We start from the raw sequence: 16,851 nt of genomic DNA, 5'->3' as shown, positions 1-16,851 counted from the left end.
GAGACCAAGTCTTAATGACTTCATTTGAACCTTGGAATCAGACATGACCAGAGCTAGATCTGCCTTCTGAACTTTTTGGTTATGTAAGCTAATGCATTCTCTTTTTTTTTTGCTTAAGTCATTCTAAGTTAGATTTTCTATCTCTTGCAACCACGAGTTCTGACTAATTCTGTGGGGGGAAAGACCAGCACACCAGGGCCAGCGGAAGATGCTGAACCTCTGAGATCTTCCCTTATTGCTCAACTCCTCCACCAGCCACCCTCCTCTGCCTTACTTAAATGTACTATTGTTCCATTTGACCCTAAAATATTTTGCCTAGTGTGTGCCTCTTTCCAGGTTTTTAAATATCTAGAATTCTATAACTGGGAGGAGGCTGACAGATCTGGCCCAAGCTTATACCCACTGCAGGAACCACCCTACCAACTTCTTAAACATTTCCAGAAATAGGGACCTCGCTACCTTACAAGCACTCCTCTCCAGTCTTTCTTTTTGAGAGAACTTTTTTTTTTTTTTTAATTTGGAGCCAAAATCTGCCCCCCTATTATTTTTGTCATCAATTCTGCCTCCTGAGCTACAATCATACAAGCACACTTCTCCCTCCTGTACATGACAGCTCTGATGGATGGCCTAAGTTTTTTTTCCCCCACCTTCCCAGGAAAAGCTCTCTAGAGTTCCTTTTACAGACCTTATGTGAAGTCTACTCATCATTCCCACTGTTTTGCTTGAGCAGAGTCTCTCTTTTTTTAATTTACTTTTTATTTTTTAAGAGAGAGTGTGAAAGTATGAACAGGGAAGGGACAGAGGAAGAGGGAGAGAGAGAATCTTAAGCAGGCTCCATTCTCAAGCAGAGCCGGATGTGGGGCTTGATCTCACAACCCTGGGATCAGGACCTAGCCAAAATCAAGAGTCAGATGCTTAACCAACTGAGCCACCTAGGTGCCCAAGCAGAGTCTCTCTCAAAGTATTATGCTAAGAAGTGAATATAGTACTGACAGCACACAGTGGAGAACCCATCTCTTCATTGGGCACTAAGTCTATGGGCTTTGTTTGTAAGGAATACACTCCTTTAGCCTAGCTTAAAAGTGAAGGGGTGTTTACTTTTAGGACACCTGGGCAATTAACAAGCTGAATGGAGTGGGAATCACCGAATAGTGGCTATCTTATGTTTGGGCATCTGCAGACTGTTGTTATTGGATTTCAGATCTCAGATCTCAGCATCATTGGGGACCTTGGAGAAAGGAGTACATGGGTCTTCCCACTCCTGCTCCTCCTGTCCCATAACTCAGATACTCTCTCTGACAGAGTTTCTGCTTCTTTTATTTATTCCTAATTTTTTCCCAGTTTGCTAACTTGCTTCCTCATCTTCTACTGTAAATTCTCTACTTCTTGTTTTTGCTTCCTTCACAACAGCTTCATATTTTCTCCCCTATCTCATGATCTCAGCTAAATGTTTAATTACTGAGCACTGAGCAATAGTGCTCAGTACTGCACTGAGTACTGAGCAATAGTGTGAGCACATGCGTTATAAAAATCAAATAGAATCGAAAGGTATACAACAGTGGTTCTCAGACAGAAGTGATTTTGCCCCTCAAGAGACATTTGGCAACGTCCAGAGACATGTTTAGTTGTCACAGCTGGGGAGCGAGTGCTATTGATATATAGTGGGTAGAGGCCAGGGATGCTGCTGAACATCCTACAACACACAGGTCAGCCATTCATCATACAGAATTTCTGTCCCCAAAAGTTAAAAGTGCTGAGGTTGAGGGGCACCTGGGTGGTTCAGTCAGTTGAGTGTCCAACTTTGGCTCAGGTTGTAATCTTGCAGTTTGTGAGTTCAGACCCTGCATCGGGCTCTCTGCTGTCAGTGCAGAGCCCACTTCAGATCCTCTGTCCCCCTCTCTTTCTGCCCCTCCCCTGCTCAAGTGCGCATACACTCTCTCTTTCTCTCTCTCTCTGTCTCAAAAATAAAGAAACATTAAAGAAAAAAAAAGTGCTGGGCGCCTGGGTGGCTCAGTCAGTTAAGTGTCCGACTTCGGCTCAGGTCATGATCTCATGGTTCCTGAGTTTGATCCCCACATTGGGTGTATGAGAGTCTGGGTATATGGAAACCCTCTCCATTCCACAATCCCTGATGACTCCCAGCTATAGAGGACGAACTTTAAATGGGCTCTTCTGAGTTCCTGGCAGAGAGAATTTCCTGCAGACCAGTTTCTGGAGGACAGCCTCAGAGCCAAGAACAAGGACCTTCAGGAAGGCAGCAAGTCCCAGAAACAGCCGACTTCCCAGGAACAATCAGTGGCTTTGCTGAATCTTTCCAGCTCTCTGAAAAACTAATGGTGGGTTGAAATTCTCGGCCTTTGAGGCCAGGAGAATGCAGACAAACCAGAAGGCAGAGAGACCTGCTGGAGGGAACAAATGAATCTCTGACTGAATGAGAGCCTGGAGGAGATATGTGTGAAGGTCAAACACAAAAGATTTCCCTGAACTAGAAAATGTGATATCAGAACTAGAAATTTCCATACATAAATCAAAGGAGAGGATGGTTACTCCTAAACCCCAAAAGAGGTCCAGAAAATTAAACAGATGAAATATCTCAAAACATGTAACAAAAATATGGAAATGCAAATTATGTGGTGAAAGATGAGAGACTGAACCAGACCCAGGAGATTTAGCCTGCAAATTCTGTGAGTTCCAGGAGAAAAGGAACAGTAGAGAAGAGGTTATGATTAAATAATAGGTGAAATTTCCCTGAGCTGAAGAAAGACAGCCCTATACAGGTTAAAATTCCTGAACTCTAAGGATAAGGGAAATCTTACACATTTCCAAGCAGAAAGAAAGTTCTTTCTTCTTATGCAACCCTGGAAGTTAAAAGACAGCAAAACTGAATGTGAGTTAATGGAAGAAAAGGCCTTCAACCAGGGCCTAGCTAAAGGAGGAAAGAAAGATATTTGAAGATTTGCAAAAATTAGTCAGTATCTCATCTGAGAAACACTTTTAAGAAAAGACTCTAATGAAACAACAAATGAATTAGAACAGACTTCAAGATAGGGGAAGGTCAAGGGAAGAGGAAAGAAAACGGTGGAGTGCAACGAACCATGATCTATATATTTATATCTATATTTCTATATATGTATAGTACATCATATAAATGCTAAAACTCTTGAAACAGAAGGAACACATACATTGTAAAGGAACTTCTAATAGGGACTGAATCATCTCAAGAAAACTCTGGAATCAGGTGGTGAGGGTAAGTCAAAGGTAAGTGTTCCAAGGATCTGGGGTGGTGGGGGGGAAGGAGGAGGAAAGGTAGTGAAAGTAGTCTAAAGACCATTTCTTATTGAGGTGGGGAGGAAGTAGAAGATAAGTAAAGTATGATGGAAATAGTTGTTCTGTTTTCACATACTAGAACAATCATGTGCATCTATTTCAGAGAACAAGGCAAAAGATGGTAACTATTAATAGAACGACAAACTCCAAATTAACAAGGAGAAAATGGGATGAATAGCCATTCATTCAATCCAACAAAGGTAAAGAAGGGTTCACAACAATGTTTACAAATTCAAAAACAAGTAAGATGGAAATAAATCAAATATATCACTCAGTATAGTAATATGAGTGGACTGAATTCTTCCATTAAAAGACTCTAAGACTTTCTTATAAGTCAAAATCTGGTCAATGCTACTTAGAAGAAACATACTTCTTCTAAGCAAAGTGATCAAGGGGCACCTGGGTGGCTCAGTGGGTTAAGCACCCTACTTGGGCTCAGGTCATGATCCCACAGTTCGTGAGTTCAAGCCCCACATTAGGCTTTCTGTTGTCAGCGAGGAGCCTCCTTCAGATCCTCTGTCCCCCTCTCTTTCTGCCCCTCACATGCGCTCTTTCTCTCTCTCTCAAAAACAAATAAACATTAAAGAAAAAAAAGGCAAAGTGATAAAGATTCAAATTAAAAATATGGGAAAGAGACACCAGGCAGATAAACAGAAAGCAGTGGTAATACTGGTATCCAACAAGGGGAATTTAAGTTACCAGCTGGAAGTGGTGTGAGGACTGCTTGCAAAGAGGTAGGAGGGAACTTTTAGGATGATGGGAATCTTCTGGATCTTGATTGTGGTGGTGGTTACATGACTGAATACATTTGTCAAAACTCATAGGATTGTACACTTAATACTGATAAAATTTATTGCGTGCCAATTACAATACAGTAAAGCTGGTTTTAAAAAAGAACAAAATTATAGTATTTACAAAATTTAAATGCTTAATGAAAAAATAGTGTAATACTGGATGCCATCTCAATTGCCCTGTATCATATATGCCCCAAATGCTATAAAGATAGCAAGCTTAAAAGAGAGAGAGAGAGAGAGAGAGAGAGAGAGAGAGAGAGAGAGAGAGAAAGGGGAGTACTTATTTCAATAGATTACAAAAAGAACAAGAAACCAAAAATAAGCAGGAAATATCAAAAGCTGACATGAATGAAACGGAGAACCAACAAAAATACTAAAGAGCATACACTTTAAAAAGTTCTTTAAAAGGGCTAATAAAGGGGCGCCTGGGTGGCTCAGTCGGTTGAGCTTCCGACTTCAGCTCAGGTCATGATCTCGAGGTATGTGAGTTCGAGCCCCGCGTCAGGCTCTGTGCTGAGAGCTCGGAGCCTGGAGTTGGCTTCAGATTCTGTGTCTCCCTCTCTCTCTGCTCCTCCCCCATTCATGCTCTGTCTCTCTGTCAAAAATAATTAAGCATTAAAAAATAAATAAATAAAAGGGCTAATAAACCTCTTACAAGCATGCACACACACACACACACACACACAAAGAAAAAAGGAGTAAAAATAGACAATATTAGTTAGAAGAAAGAATTAAAGAATTATAAAAAGGTGCAACTTAAAATTCCTCATCAGGGCACCCGGGTGGCCCAATCAGTTGGGCGGCTGACTTCAGCTCAGGTCATGATCTTGCAGCTTGTGAGTACAAGCCCTGTGTAGGGCTCTGTGCTGACAGCTCAGAGCCTGGAGCCTGCTTCACATTCTAGGTCTCCTTCTCTCTCCCCCCTCCCCCGCTCATGCTCTGTCTCTCTCAAAAATAAATAAACATTAAAAATAATAATAATAATAAATAAAATTCCTCAACTAACTTGAAAATTTAGAGGTAATAGATACATTTTAGGAAAAATGTAAATTACTAAAATTGGCCCAAGAGAAAGAAGAAAGCTTGAATAGCTCAACTTATCTTAGAAAAGACTAGAATAAAAAGGTGATTATAGACCTACTTTTAGAAAAGATTCATTCAAATGACACCAGAACTAAGTTTTATCTATTCTTAAATAATGATAGCTTCCATGCCATTTAATTTAGTCAAAACTATAGGAAAAGAAGAAAAGCTCCCATATTTAATAGTTAGAGCCAGCTTAATTTAATATAGTTCCTTATAAAAATTCTATGTAAAAATGAAAAAGAGGAAAACTGCTGAAATATAATGAAGGCTTTTTACTAAAACTTAACAGCAAACATTGTTCTCAAGGGTGAAATACTAAAACCACTTCCATTAAAATAAACATTTAGTGGGGCACCTGGGTGGCTCAGTTGGTTGAGTGTCTGACTTTGGCTCAGGTCATGATCTCACAGTTTGTGAGTTTGAGCCCTGCGTCGGGCTCTGTGCTGACAGCTCAGAGCCTGGAGCCTGCTTCAGATTCTGTGTCTCCCTCTCTCTCTGCCCCTCCCCTACTCACACTCTGTCTCTCTCTCTCAAAAATAAATAAACATTAAAAAAAAACATTTAGACAGAGATGCCTGTTATTATTCTTATTATTTAACATACTTGGATGTTTTTACTAAATGCAGTAAGTCCTTAACCACATTTACATTTTTGTCAAGTAAAGTAACATACTCACAGATTCTGGGGATTAAAGTGTGAACATTTTGGAGAGGCCATTATTCTGCCTACCATGCTCTGTCTATAAATTAGAGCCTCCCAGAGCCAGTGGACTAAAGTAATGAAGTTGTATACAACCTGGTTTTCAGGGTCTCATAAGCCTTCCTTGACTTCTTGATGTGGGGTGGACTTCACCAAAATTTATACAGATGAGCCCCTTTCCACACAGCAAATTCCTCATTTGCTGTCCTCATCGCTGGGCTGCCTCCTGTTATCTACCTTTACAACCGAGTCCCTGTAACAAACAATGGAGAGGCCAGGAGAGAGCAAGAAATGGGCTTTGGTGTCTGTGCTCATATGATATAATGGTTATGGAAAAGCTGAAATGCACAGCACTGGCTTCTCAGCTCTTAAAAGGCCCCAGGCTCTCCTGACATTTGGGCAAGTGGAGGCACAGTACGAGTTTCAGGCGTCCTTTCTGATATCCAATCTTGAAAGGTAATGTGAATGTCAATATTGCAAAGACACATGTGGGGAAGAAGGATCCCTCTCTCACACCCTATTCACAAAAGGCGGCATTGGAAGGGAAAGCAGAACGTCATAAGGAGATGTGTAACCATCCCCACAAGAGCTAAGGAGGACAGAGACACAGGCCAAGACTGCTTAAGTTGTCTATGCCATTGTGGATGTGCAGTTTAGCTCACTCCAGGTGCATTTGGGGACCCTCTCTCTTGAAGCCTCTCCAAGGTCCCATTTAGGCAGCATATCCATTGGTTCTTTTTTTGAGCACATACTGGACACTTGGTTTGGTATTTCACCTGGCCTCCAGGCCTTGCTTGCTTGTGTATTGGTTCTGAAAACAGGGATATTATCTATAGTTTATTGAATTCCTGCAGATGTTCCTGCAAAACGGATCTATGTACACACTGCCCCCGCCCCCATACACCACAGATACAAGTACCCTGACAGCCCCCACCCACCCATGCCACCAGCTGTTCTATGTGCTCCCACTCACTCTCTTAGGCCCCAGAGGCCCCCAGGGAGCCACCAACACACACTGTCCTCTGTTATCTGGAGGAGGTCCTGATAGGGTGACTGGGGGAGGGGACAAGGTTGTTGGAAACTTTAGTTAAGCAAGGACGGTTAACAGCTGCAGGGACACCTTAGGAAACAGTGAGTCTTAAAAAAGAAATACTCCTATAATCTGTCCCCATGACCTTTTAAGACTTTTCTGAAAATGGCCTCTCATTCCCTGCCATGGAAAAAAATAACAGCTTTCACAGGCACCCTTCAGCCCACAGAATCCTCAGAGCTTCGTCCTCCCAGCAGTCCTTGACATAGATGCTCACCTCACACAGATACCCCCACATCCTGCAAAGACCCGGGGATGCATGTACACACGTGCACACTCACACACAGGCAATATGCCTGCCTCTCCTCAGGTGACAAATGTGTTTTTCTACCTCAGTGGGCCCTTTTTTGTGCGTGGGCTGTGGGGTGCTATTGGGCAGAGCTCTCAACAGACCCACAGGGCCCATCACAGCACCCCTCCACACACCACTAGTCATACACTACGGCTGTTAGCATGTGGTGAGGACCTCCTTCCCCTTCCTTTTTCCTCCCCACAGAGGTGGCAGTGTGTGAAGAGGTTCTGCGGGGGCAGATGTCACCCACTGCAAGTGGGTTTTTTCCCACCTACATACCTTGTCTTGTTCCAGCTTCTTCCCACCTGTGGAAGTAAGCCCTTTGGGGTCACATCCTGGTAAAAGAACATTAGGGAGCACCTTTGAACTACTGTTCAACAGCCCCTCCTCCCCCACTGGTCTCCCTCTCAGCTAGGCCCTTGGCACCCATGAGGGCCTCCCAGCCCCTGCTCTTCTTCCACGAATGCCCCCTTTTTCCTTGGGGCTGGGTGTAAAGGGACAATGTTGAGACTCTTCTTTAAAGGAAGACCTTTAAAAGGAAAGTAAGAGAAAAAAACTAAAACCAAAACAAGAAAATATCAAAACCTCAGGTTCAGAGTCCGTGCGCTCAGGACCCAGCCCTGCTTTGTTTCCCTGCCTCCCTTCTGAGAGAAGCTGCCGCCCTTCTTCACCGCCACACTACTCCTTTGTTCACCTGCTCCCTGACCCCCCACAAGGGAGTATATGTGGTCCGTGCTGCAGGCTTTTCCCAAAGTGCACAAGCTGTGGGTTGTCCCTCATCCTCACCCCCAGCCCAGGCCTATCCCCAAGCTTCTGCCTCCTGGACTCAGCTTGCTGGATCCAGCTCAGATGTCCCAAGTCCAGCAGGGGGCAAGATGGATGGGGAAGGGGCTGATTGGCCAAACATGTAGTCAGAAGGGAACAAGGGTCCAGAAGGCCAGGGAGAGTTTGTGAAGAGGGGGTCTGGGGGAGTTTATAGAAGAGAAGCAGTGTGGCCCCAGATCCTCTGCATCCTCCAAAGGGCTGCCACATTCTCAGGAAGGGCTTTGGAGTGAGAACCTTCCTATGTGTGAGATCCTCAGAAGCCCTGTAGGACTACAGCTGGAGGGGAGCTGAATCCACCCTGAAAGCCCCCAAACTGATAAGGAAATGAGCCCCACCAAATCAAGGGCCTCTTTCTGGGAACCTACATCTGCTAGGAACCGCAGGATGAGGAGGAGCACGGGCTCCAAAGTAGGATACCCCAGTGTGATGGAGAGGATGGAGTTCCATTCTGGAGCAATGACTGGGGACATCCTCTGTGTTTAGTTGGGCACAAAAGAGCTCTGACAACACATAGATAAGCCTGTGCACAGAGCAGCCAAGAGAAGAGCATGGGGCAAATCAGGGTAGATGATCAGGAGGATAGGCATTTAGAGCCCAGTACTGCCAAAATGGGTCTGGGATGCATGAAGGGGGAGCACAGGCAGGACACAGGGACAGGCCTGAGTAGTGAGCCCTGACACCTCCAGCCTCTACCCACATGTTCTGGACCTCAGTTTCCCAGGCTGTCCCCTCTGGCAGAGGCTTAGGGATGCCATCTGCTTCACTGAACCCATCTGTCTGAGACTTGCTCACATCTTCCTCTTTTGTAACTGGAAGTCACAGGGTAAAGCACTAAGCTGTGCAGTCACCGAAGGAACACAGAGCCTAAGAGTGTGAAGGGACAGAGGGGAGAGTGTCAAGGGAAGCTTGGGGCCAGTGGAAGAAGGGGGAGAAGGGTGCGAGCAGAGGTGCTCAGGGCCATGGCTGAGGCCATCACCTATGCAGACCTGCGGTTTGTGAAGGCTCCCCTGAAGAAGAGCGTCTCCAGCCGGTCAGGACAGGGTAAGGGTGGAAGAAGCATCTCCTTCATTTTGCAACCTTATGCTCCCTCATGACTCTATCCCACCTCCACCTTTTCTCTCCTCTCCTGCCCCAGAGGCTGATGAGGATGAGGAACTCACCTACGAGAATGTACAGGTGCCCTCAGTCTCAGTCTCAGGTGGGCCCTTGAGCTTGGCCTCTTCTGGAGTAGGGGACAAAGCAGGTACGGAAGGCTCAGAGCCTGTCTGTTTGGCGGGGGGGTGGGGGGTGGGGGGGGTGAGGAGAGCTGTGTCTCGAGCTGCAAGTCCACAGTATTCTTGGAGAGGGGGGGACAACACCCTTGGAAAAGGAGGGGGTGCTTAGGAAAGAGAAGACTGAACACTGGATAAATGCGAGCCAGGGAAAAATAAAGCTCCCCGGGGGCAAGGTGGAGACAAGGGATCCGGGGAGGGGTCAGGGCAGCCCTGTGGGGAGAGGAGTTCGAATAGGAAGTGGGGAGTCATGGGACAGAGAAGAAAGGGCAGGGGAGGGGGATGGACGCGCTTCCAGGAAGAGGATTTGGGGCAGGCCGATGGGGGGTGGGGGTGGAGAAGGCTGCGGAAAACATAAGGGGAGACCCAGGAGGGAGAGGAGGGAATCCCCGGGGAGAGGATATAGTAAGACCCGGGAGAGACACAAGAATCCTGGGGGAGAGGCAGAACTCCAGAGAATGCTAAGCGTGTCCCAGAGTACTCTAGCGTGTCGCTGAAGGCTTCTCGGCGCGGTGGAGAAGGAGAGGGTGGAAAGAAAGGAATTTCCCGGGGCTTCCCATCTTCAGACTGGAGTAGCCACCGGTCCGCAAGGCTCCAGGCGGAGCAGCCAACTGCGTCCTGGAGCTCCGTGGCGTCACCAGCTGCCGGGAGGATTCTCACTGGTGAGTACGGAGCCCTCCCCACCTGCGCGCCCCGCCCTCCCCGCGCCGCAGGGCTCGCGCTCGGGCACGCGGCGGGGCCTCCCGCAGGGCGGCCGCCCTCACTTCACCCACCCGGCGCTGCAGCTCCGGGAGGTGATAGCGAAGTGAAGTGCTGGCGGGGTCCCAGCTGGGCTGGTGCCCTGCCCGGCGGTGTGCGGGTCTGGTACCGAGAGTTTGCCGGAACAGCCCTCCGGACTGCGCGGGCAGCCCCGAGACCCCCTTCCCCGTCCTTTTCACCCCCAATATCCACATATATCTTTCCCACAGGTTGACCTAGATCCTCCCGTCTCCCCCCGTTACGATGGTCCCCACTCCTATATCCCCGTCCTCTGTCTCCGAGATTTAGTCCCATGTTACCAGGTAGCGCCCCTCAATCCTTACCAGCAGCAATCCCAGCCCTTATTCTGGAACATCTTCCCTCGCTACCTGCGGAAACCCACTACCCGACAAAACCCACCATGCCTGCACCACGTCCTCTGAGGGATGCCCTTTCCCATGAATACCACCCACCCAGCCAGCCCCTCAGGCTATAGACTTTCGTGGGGGTCTCTGCCCTTCATCCCACTGTCTCCCTAAGGCCGCGCAGCCTGCACGCTGTACCTCTTTCTTGGCCTGCTCCTCGCCTGCCTGCTGTTAGGGGTGGCCGCCATCTGCCTGGGAGTGCGCTGTGAGTATGGCCGTCCCCCCTTTCCCACTTACCCCAAGCAATTTTCTCCCCTACTGTCTCCAGCGGCTGCCCTTCTCTGGGCAGGGCCCCCAGTCACCACCACCTAATTAGCTTTTGGTCTGGTTTCCAGCCAGGTCTGTTTTAGAGTGCCGTGTCTTCCTAAATTGTCCTTACCTGATCCAGTACCTCCTTAAGCTTTAGGCAGTCAGATCCTATATTTCAGCCTGTTATGCAAAAATTTGCAAGAGCAGACAAAAGACTGATGCTGAAGTCTCAGGGCACCAGAGCATGGCTGAGGAAGATGTCCTCCAAATCTCATTATGGCTGAACAGATCTGCAGGGATCTCAGCAGCTCCAGCAGATGAACAGTGTTCTGGAAGCCACTAACAGCAGCCTGAGGCAGCAGCTCCACCTAAAGATAACCCAGCTGGGGAAGAGGGAAGAGGATCTGCAGGGGTCCAAGAGGGAACTAGCCCTGAGTCAGGAAGCACTACAGGAGGAACAGAGGGTTCACCAGGCTACCCAAGAGCAGTTACAGGCCTGCCAGTCTGACAGGGAGAAGACCAAGGAGGCCTTGCAAAGTGAGGAGGTGCAGAGGAGGACCTTGGAGCAGAGGCTAAGCCGGATGCAGGATACAATGAAGCCCTTGTTCACATGCCCCTTATCAGGTATCTGCTCTGGGAGAGGAAAGATGGGAGGGTGTGCGTGAGGGACGGATTGAAATGAGGACACACTCGTGGCAGGGGCAGGATCTATCTATCAGGGGCCGTATTAAGTTGTTGAGGAAAGGGGTCGTAAATCAGAGTGGTGGCTGACACAAGCTGTGCAGCCTTGGCTAACAGAGAGGAGGATCAAGTTGCATACTGGATTTAGGGCGACTCACCCAGCTCTAAGGCAGATCCTCCAGGAGAGGAGGGTGGCAGCCAGCAATGCAGATCTCACTGTCCAAAGCACCAAACTCAGGTCTCATGTGGTTTGATATCAGAGTCAAAGATCTGGGAACCCCCTGAATTTGGATGTGAAACTGGTTGTTTGCACATTTTTCTAAAGAGAGGGTCTATAGCTTTATTTCTCACTACATCTGAGATTCCTCAAAGGTTAAGAATTAGTGATTGATGAGGGGCGGTGGGGCAAAGTAGCTGAAGCTCTCAAGTGTGGGTGGCACTCACAATGAGGTGGGGGTGGGTAATGTGGGGTAGGGAACTGGGGTGGAGCGTTCATCTATTTTGAAGGCAGGAGCCCAGGCAGTGTGTGGGGGTGAAGGAGGGGGTCACATAAAAGGAGAGAGGCGGTGCAAAAAGCAGGCTGAGATTAGAGGTACCAGGGCCAAGGCAACTGGAATGTTCACGGACTGGTGGCCTATGGTCCAGGTTACGCTCTGTCTAGTTTAGGGGGCATCTGGATAACTCCCCCAAGGCTTTAGATAGTAAGATTATGTGCAGACACACCCAGTCCTCATTTCTTTAGCCTTCTTATTCTCTATGACTCTCAGTTCCGTGCAGTGCTGTCACCCGTTCCCTCAGCTACACCCTAGGTCCCAGCATCCTAAACTGCTCTTCCACTAAAAGGCTAGTTTCCGATCTCAACTCCAAGATCTGTTTTTTATTTGTTGTTTGTTTGTTTTAAAGTTTATTTATTTTGAGAGAGAGAGAGAGAGAGTTCGAGCAGGGGAGGGGCAGAGAGAGAGAGGGAGACAGAGAATCTCAAGCAGGCTCTGCACTGTCAGCACAGAGCCCAATGTGGGACTCAATCTCACAAATCGTGAGATCATGAGCTGAGCTGAAGTCAATAGACTCTTAACTGACTGAGCCACCCAGGTGTCTCTTTATGTATGTATATATGCATGTATTACTGATGTAATCGCTACCCCCTATGCGTGGCTCGCACTCACGACCCTGAGAGCAAAAGTTGCATGCTCTTCCAACTGAGCCCGCCAGGCCCAGGCGCTCCTTCAGACCTCCACTCTGACCACACCCACCTCCTCCAAGCTTTCCCTACACGTCTTTAACCTCATTGAGGCCTCTAACCCACTATCTGTCCTGTTTCCTTTGCATCAGCTGGCACTTCTCTATCCATCACTTGAACCACTCGCTCTTTTGTTCCTTTGCACCTTCTGGTGCACCAGAGTTGATCACCTGATGAACTCAAGTGCCCACCTGGCGCATGCCTGCACCCACGTGTGCCATATTGGGTGGTCATTCTGCTTGTTGCCACCAGAACTCTAGTCTCCATCCCAGCCGGTCCCTCAATGCTGCCTGGCAGCTGTGCAGTGGTGGCTTGCCCTCCACGATAGCTCCTTACCCCACCACCTTCTCTGTCACTTTCAGCAGAAAGTGCCCGAGAGTCAAGTGCCCGACTCCGGCAGAGGAACTCCCTCCATTTTCCACCCCTGCATCTATACTTTTGTTCACATTTTTGCCCACCCCCATCTTCTGCAACGATAACTGTGGCAGCTTGCTGCACTGTTTTTCCTAAACATCCCTCCACACCTCCCTCCCCCATCCACGTTTCATGTTGCAGCCGGGGTGATCCTTTAAAAACAAAAATCTGATCATGTCATCCAGTTAATTAATTACATCAAAAGTTATGCAATAAATACTATTTGGTCCAGTGCTGTGACCAAGCACTTGGGATACAGCCAGTGAACAAAACTCCTCTATGTAAAACCCCGTGTTGACTTATTCTTCCTTGTAATATAAAAAGTCCTTCACCTGGCTACCAAAGTCTCTGCCTACTTTTCAGCATGACCCTTATCCTCTCAGCCTCTTCCATGGTGGCCACACTGACTTTTTATTCCTTTTAGTTGCCATGGGACAGAAACGCAAGAGAGTAGCTAGGTGGGGACATGAGAAAATGTAGACAGAAGAGAGGGAGAGAGTGGGGAAGGAATGATCTTTGAGTGATGGAGGTAGGACTCATGGAACAAAGCAATGAGAGAGGTGGGTTGGGATCATGAGCGCAGACTGGGGGCTGTTGAAGAAAGAGGGATGTTTATTTCTTATGGTCAGGAACAGAGGAACAGGGAAGGGACAAATTTTGGGGTGGAAGGGAAGGAAATGGAGAGAGTTCACATCAAGTGTCTGACAATTTCAGCAGAACAGGAACGAAGGTTATTACTTGTGGAAGAGTGGGGAGGAAAGGGGAGGTGGCTAGCAGCTTGAGGGGTATGGGAAAGTTTTGAATATGCAGTGAGGAATGCTTAAGGACCTATTGAGATGAATTACAGCCTACTGAACACTTATGGGGGGCCCAGGTGAGGTTAGCCAAGGTGTAGGGGGGAGGCTGCAATCATTCAGAAATCGGTAGTAGTACCATGAGCCCTATGAAAATAAAGCTCCCAGCCTGTTAAGGAGTGATGTTGTTGAATACCAAAGGCTTTTCCTAAATGTGTGTAGGAATGGAATTACTAGGGGAGGCCGAAGAAAGAAAGATCGTAAAGATCAAGTGTTAGAAGTCAGTAAAGGTGCCGAGATTAGACTGAGGGGGACACTGTGAGCAACCAGATCGCAGAGTCCTCACTTTCATCCCAAATGGGGAGATCTCCCTCTTGGGTTTGGGCTGTGCTGTCACATTCTTTCTGGTTTTTAGATACCTGCTGTCCCTCAGGATGGATACTGAATGAGAAGAGTTGCTTTTACATCTCACTTACTGCAAGAACTTGGGATGAGAGCCAAAACCACTGTAAATCTCTGTCCTCTGACCTGGCCACCTTCAATGAGATTTATTACCCAGTAAGCATACCCTCATTTACAGACTGTAGTGGGTAGAGGGATCTGTGCCGTCAGTTAGGAATGGCAGTGCACATGTGGCACGCGTCCTTTTTCCGTGCAGCTTCTCAGCACAGTGCTTGAGGTGGCCCCTACCAACTGACTGGAGGTGGCATGAGAGTTGAAGCTTATGAACCATCTTTACTTTAACCTGTTTCTCATCTCAGCTTTCTGCTCAGCTCTCAGCGCTGCTTAGTAGCTTCTTTGACTCTCATGGAATATCAGGCAGAGAGGTCCCAAACTGGTGGGCTGGATTGAAAGGACTGGCTCCTTGTGAACAGAGCAGCTCATGGAATGACTCCCCTTCAAAGGCTGGCAGAAATTCTTACCCAGCTGGGAGGTGAACTGAAGGGTGAGCCTCCATCTGCATGGTGGCTTGAAGGCTGCAGGGATAGGTCACTGATGAGCTGATGTCATGTACCAGTCAGACACAGTCCTCTTGGTCAAAGCTCATAGGGCTCCCTGTAGTGTTCATTTTCTTCCACTGGCCCATTCCCTCCCCTACCCCCCCTTGCCCCCCCCCCCAACATATTGGAATATTTCTCATCATTTTCCACATACCTCTCATCTCTCTGAATCTCCCCTCAGAGTAATTATCTCAACAGTGCGAGGAAGATGTTGACAGAAGTTAATCCTCCTGGTTCATTTTGGGCTATCTCCAGCTATATTAAGATGCGGCAGCAGGCTGATAGTAAAAAATCCTCTGGGTAAGTCTGTTAGGATTCCTGGGCATGTCCAACTCCTTAATTCCTTCATAAAGACATAGTATTGAGATTCCTCTCCAGTTCCTGCTCCCAAAACTCTTTCATAAGTCAATATTGTAATTGCCTATTTGTGCATTTTCTTTACTTAATAACTTCTTAGGACAGTCTTATTCTCTGTCCCCTCCCCAGTACCTAGCAGTCCCTGGCACTTTTTTTTTTTTTTTTTAAGTTACTAGGTGGGGACCTTTTTTTTTTTTTTTAAAGTTTACTTATTTGTGAAAAAGAGAGAGAGAGAGAGAGAGAGAGAACCCCAAGTAGGTTCTGCACTGTCAGCACAGAGCTAGATGTGGGGCTTTGAACCCACAAACCATGAGACCATAACCTGGGCTGAAGTTGGATCTTAACCGACTGAGTCACCCAGGCGCCCTTAAGTTACTGGGTTGGGACCTATGTCGTCTTTCTCTCAGAGGAAGAAGGTGAGGCTTTAGCTAGGGCTTCACAGCTGATGAACCCTGGCATCTAACTTTCTGTCCCTTGACAAGGCTACCGAAACTGAGGTGGCACTTTCTCCGTCAGGACCACTTGGCACTAGAGTTGCCCCAGGAAGTAAGGGAGCAGTGGGATAACTTTGAAGATCAACTCCAGGGACCCTGAAATAGGGTAGTCATCATCCATGTTCCCTAACTGGGGTTTCCATCTTTAACATCTTGGGTGATTTTTCCCTCCCCTGGTCCTAAAGCCTCTTCGGGTTGGAAAAGACATCTGTCCCGTGAACCATGCCCAGACGTGGCCTTAGGCAGGCAGGGCAAGCTAGGACTTCATTGTATTTAATGCAGGGCAAGGGGAGAGAAGGGAGTGGGGGTGGGGGTGGGGTGAAATGGGGGGGTGGGGTGGGAGGGGCAGAATTTTATCCCAGTTCTACTTCACCAATCTTTAGGTCTTATGGTCGAAGCTCAAGATGTTACAAGGTACAAACCAGTTGGCCAAAGGGGCAGCAGGAGGACTGCACTTCTCATCTTCCCTGCATCTGTGAGATGGCAGCTTTCGGGAATCCAGATAAGGACTACTCTTTGCCCTGAGTTGGGTAAGCATGAGGGATGGGACTGAGGCACGAGAGGAGAGTTGGGGAGGGAGGAGGGAGAGGATCTCAGAGCAGGGGCTCAGAAGTCAGGGGAAAAACTTATTCCTGAGAGTGACAGTCACCTCTACAGACTTCAGGGCCTTGGTCTGCTTATGTAAGGGGGGGTTGGGCAGGGAAGGCCTGGAACTGGAGGGAGGCTTCTTGGCTGTCTGAGAAGATGGGATGAGCTGGATGAGCATTCTTAATAACAGTGAATGTGGAGCTCACTGATGCTTTACTCTTACAGGTACATGTGCCAACAAGAGCCTGTGCCCCTCACCTGTAACTGCAGCCTGCAGGCCCTAAGATCATCTCCCTCCAATGTTCTTTCACTCTTCTGTGGGCAGTGCCCAGGCAAGGGCTGATCCATGCCCAACACTTCTAGCCAGACTGCCGCCTGCTTGAAATCCTGTCCCAGAAACTGGACTGTTCCTGGGGAAGTGGGTGAAGAAGTCTCTAGAAGAGATTTTGGCCTCCCCAAGAACTTCCCATAGTGGAATTGGGGGCG

The 16,851-nt window shown here is 47.8% G+C and overlaps 1 protein-coding gene and 1 long non-coding RNA gene across 4 annotated transcripts; one reads left to right on the top strand and one right to left on the bottom strand.

Moving 5' to 3' along the window:
- Nucleotides 1–5,738: 5,738 nt before the first annotated feature.
- Nucleotides 5,739–11,770, bottom strand: LOC122232921. 2 transcript variants are annotated; one of them, XR_006210292.1, is made up of 5 exons: nt 11,636–11,770; nt 10,927–11,179; nt 9,274–9,335; nt 7,568–7,623; nt 5,739–6,159 (listed from the first exon to the last, which is right to left on the bottom strand). It is a non-coding gene; the product is annotated as an uncharacterized LOC122232921 (long non-coding RNA). The 2 variants fall into 2 exon arrangements; XR_006210291.1 differs by lacking the exons at nt 10,927–11,179; nt 11,636–11,770 and having other exon boundaries at nt 9,274–10,029.
- CD72 (CD72 molecule) lies at nt 9,073–16,846 on the top strand. 2 transcript variants are annotated; one of them, XM_015535014.2, is made up of 9 exons: nt 9,073–9,154; nt 9,249–9,356; nt 9,951–10,046; nt 10,663–10,752; nt 11,085–11,420; nt 14,341–14,483; nt 15,108–15,226; nt 16,161–16,307; nt 16,591–16,846. In XM_015535014.2, exons 1-8 carry the CDS (start codon nt 9,073–9,075, stop codon nt 16,300–16,302), a joined length of 1,116 nt encoding a protein of 371 aa, XP_015390500.2. In that variant the 3' UTR covers nt 16,303–16,307; nt 16,591–16,846. The 2 variants fall into 2 exon arrangements, with proteins under 2 accessions (XP_015390500.2, XP_015390501.2); XM_015535015.2 differs by lacking the exon at nt 10,663–10,752.
- The last annotated feature ends 5 nt before the right edge of the window (nt 16,847–16,851 follow it).

The sequence above is a fragment of the Panthera tigris genome, chromosome D4 (assembly GCF_018350195.1).
Source record: "Panthera tigris isolate Pti1 chromosome D4, P.tigris_Pti1_mat1.1, whole genome shotgun sequence".
NCBI classification, from domain to species: Eukaryota; Metazoa; Chordata; class Mammalia; order Carnivora; family Felidae; genus Panthera; species Panthera tigris.
Note: the sequence above shows the minus strand (reverse complement) of the source record. Positions and strands in the feature narration are given on the sequence as shown.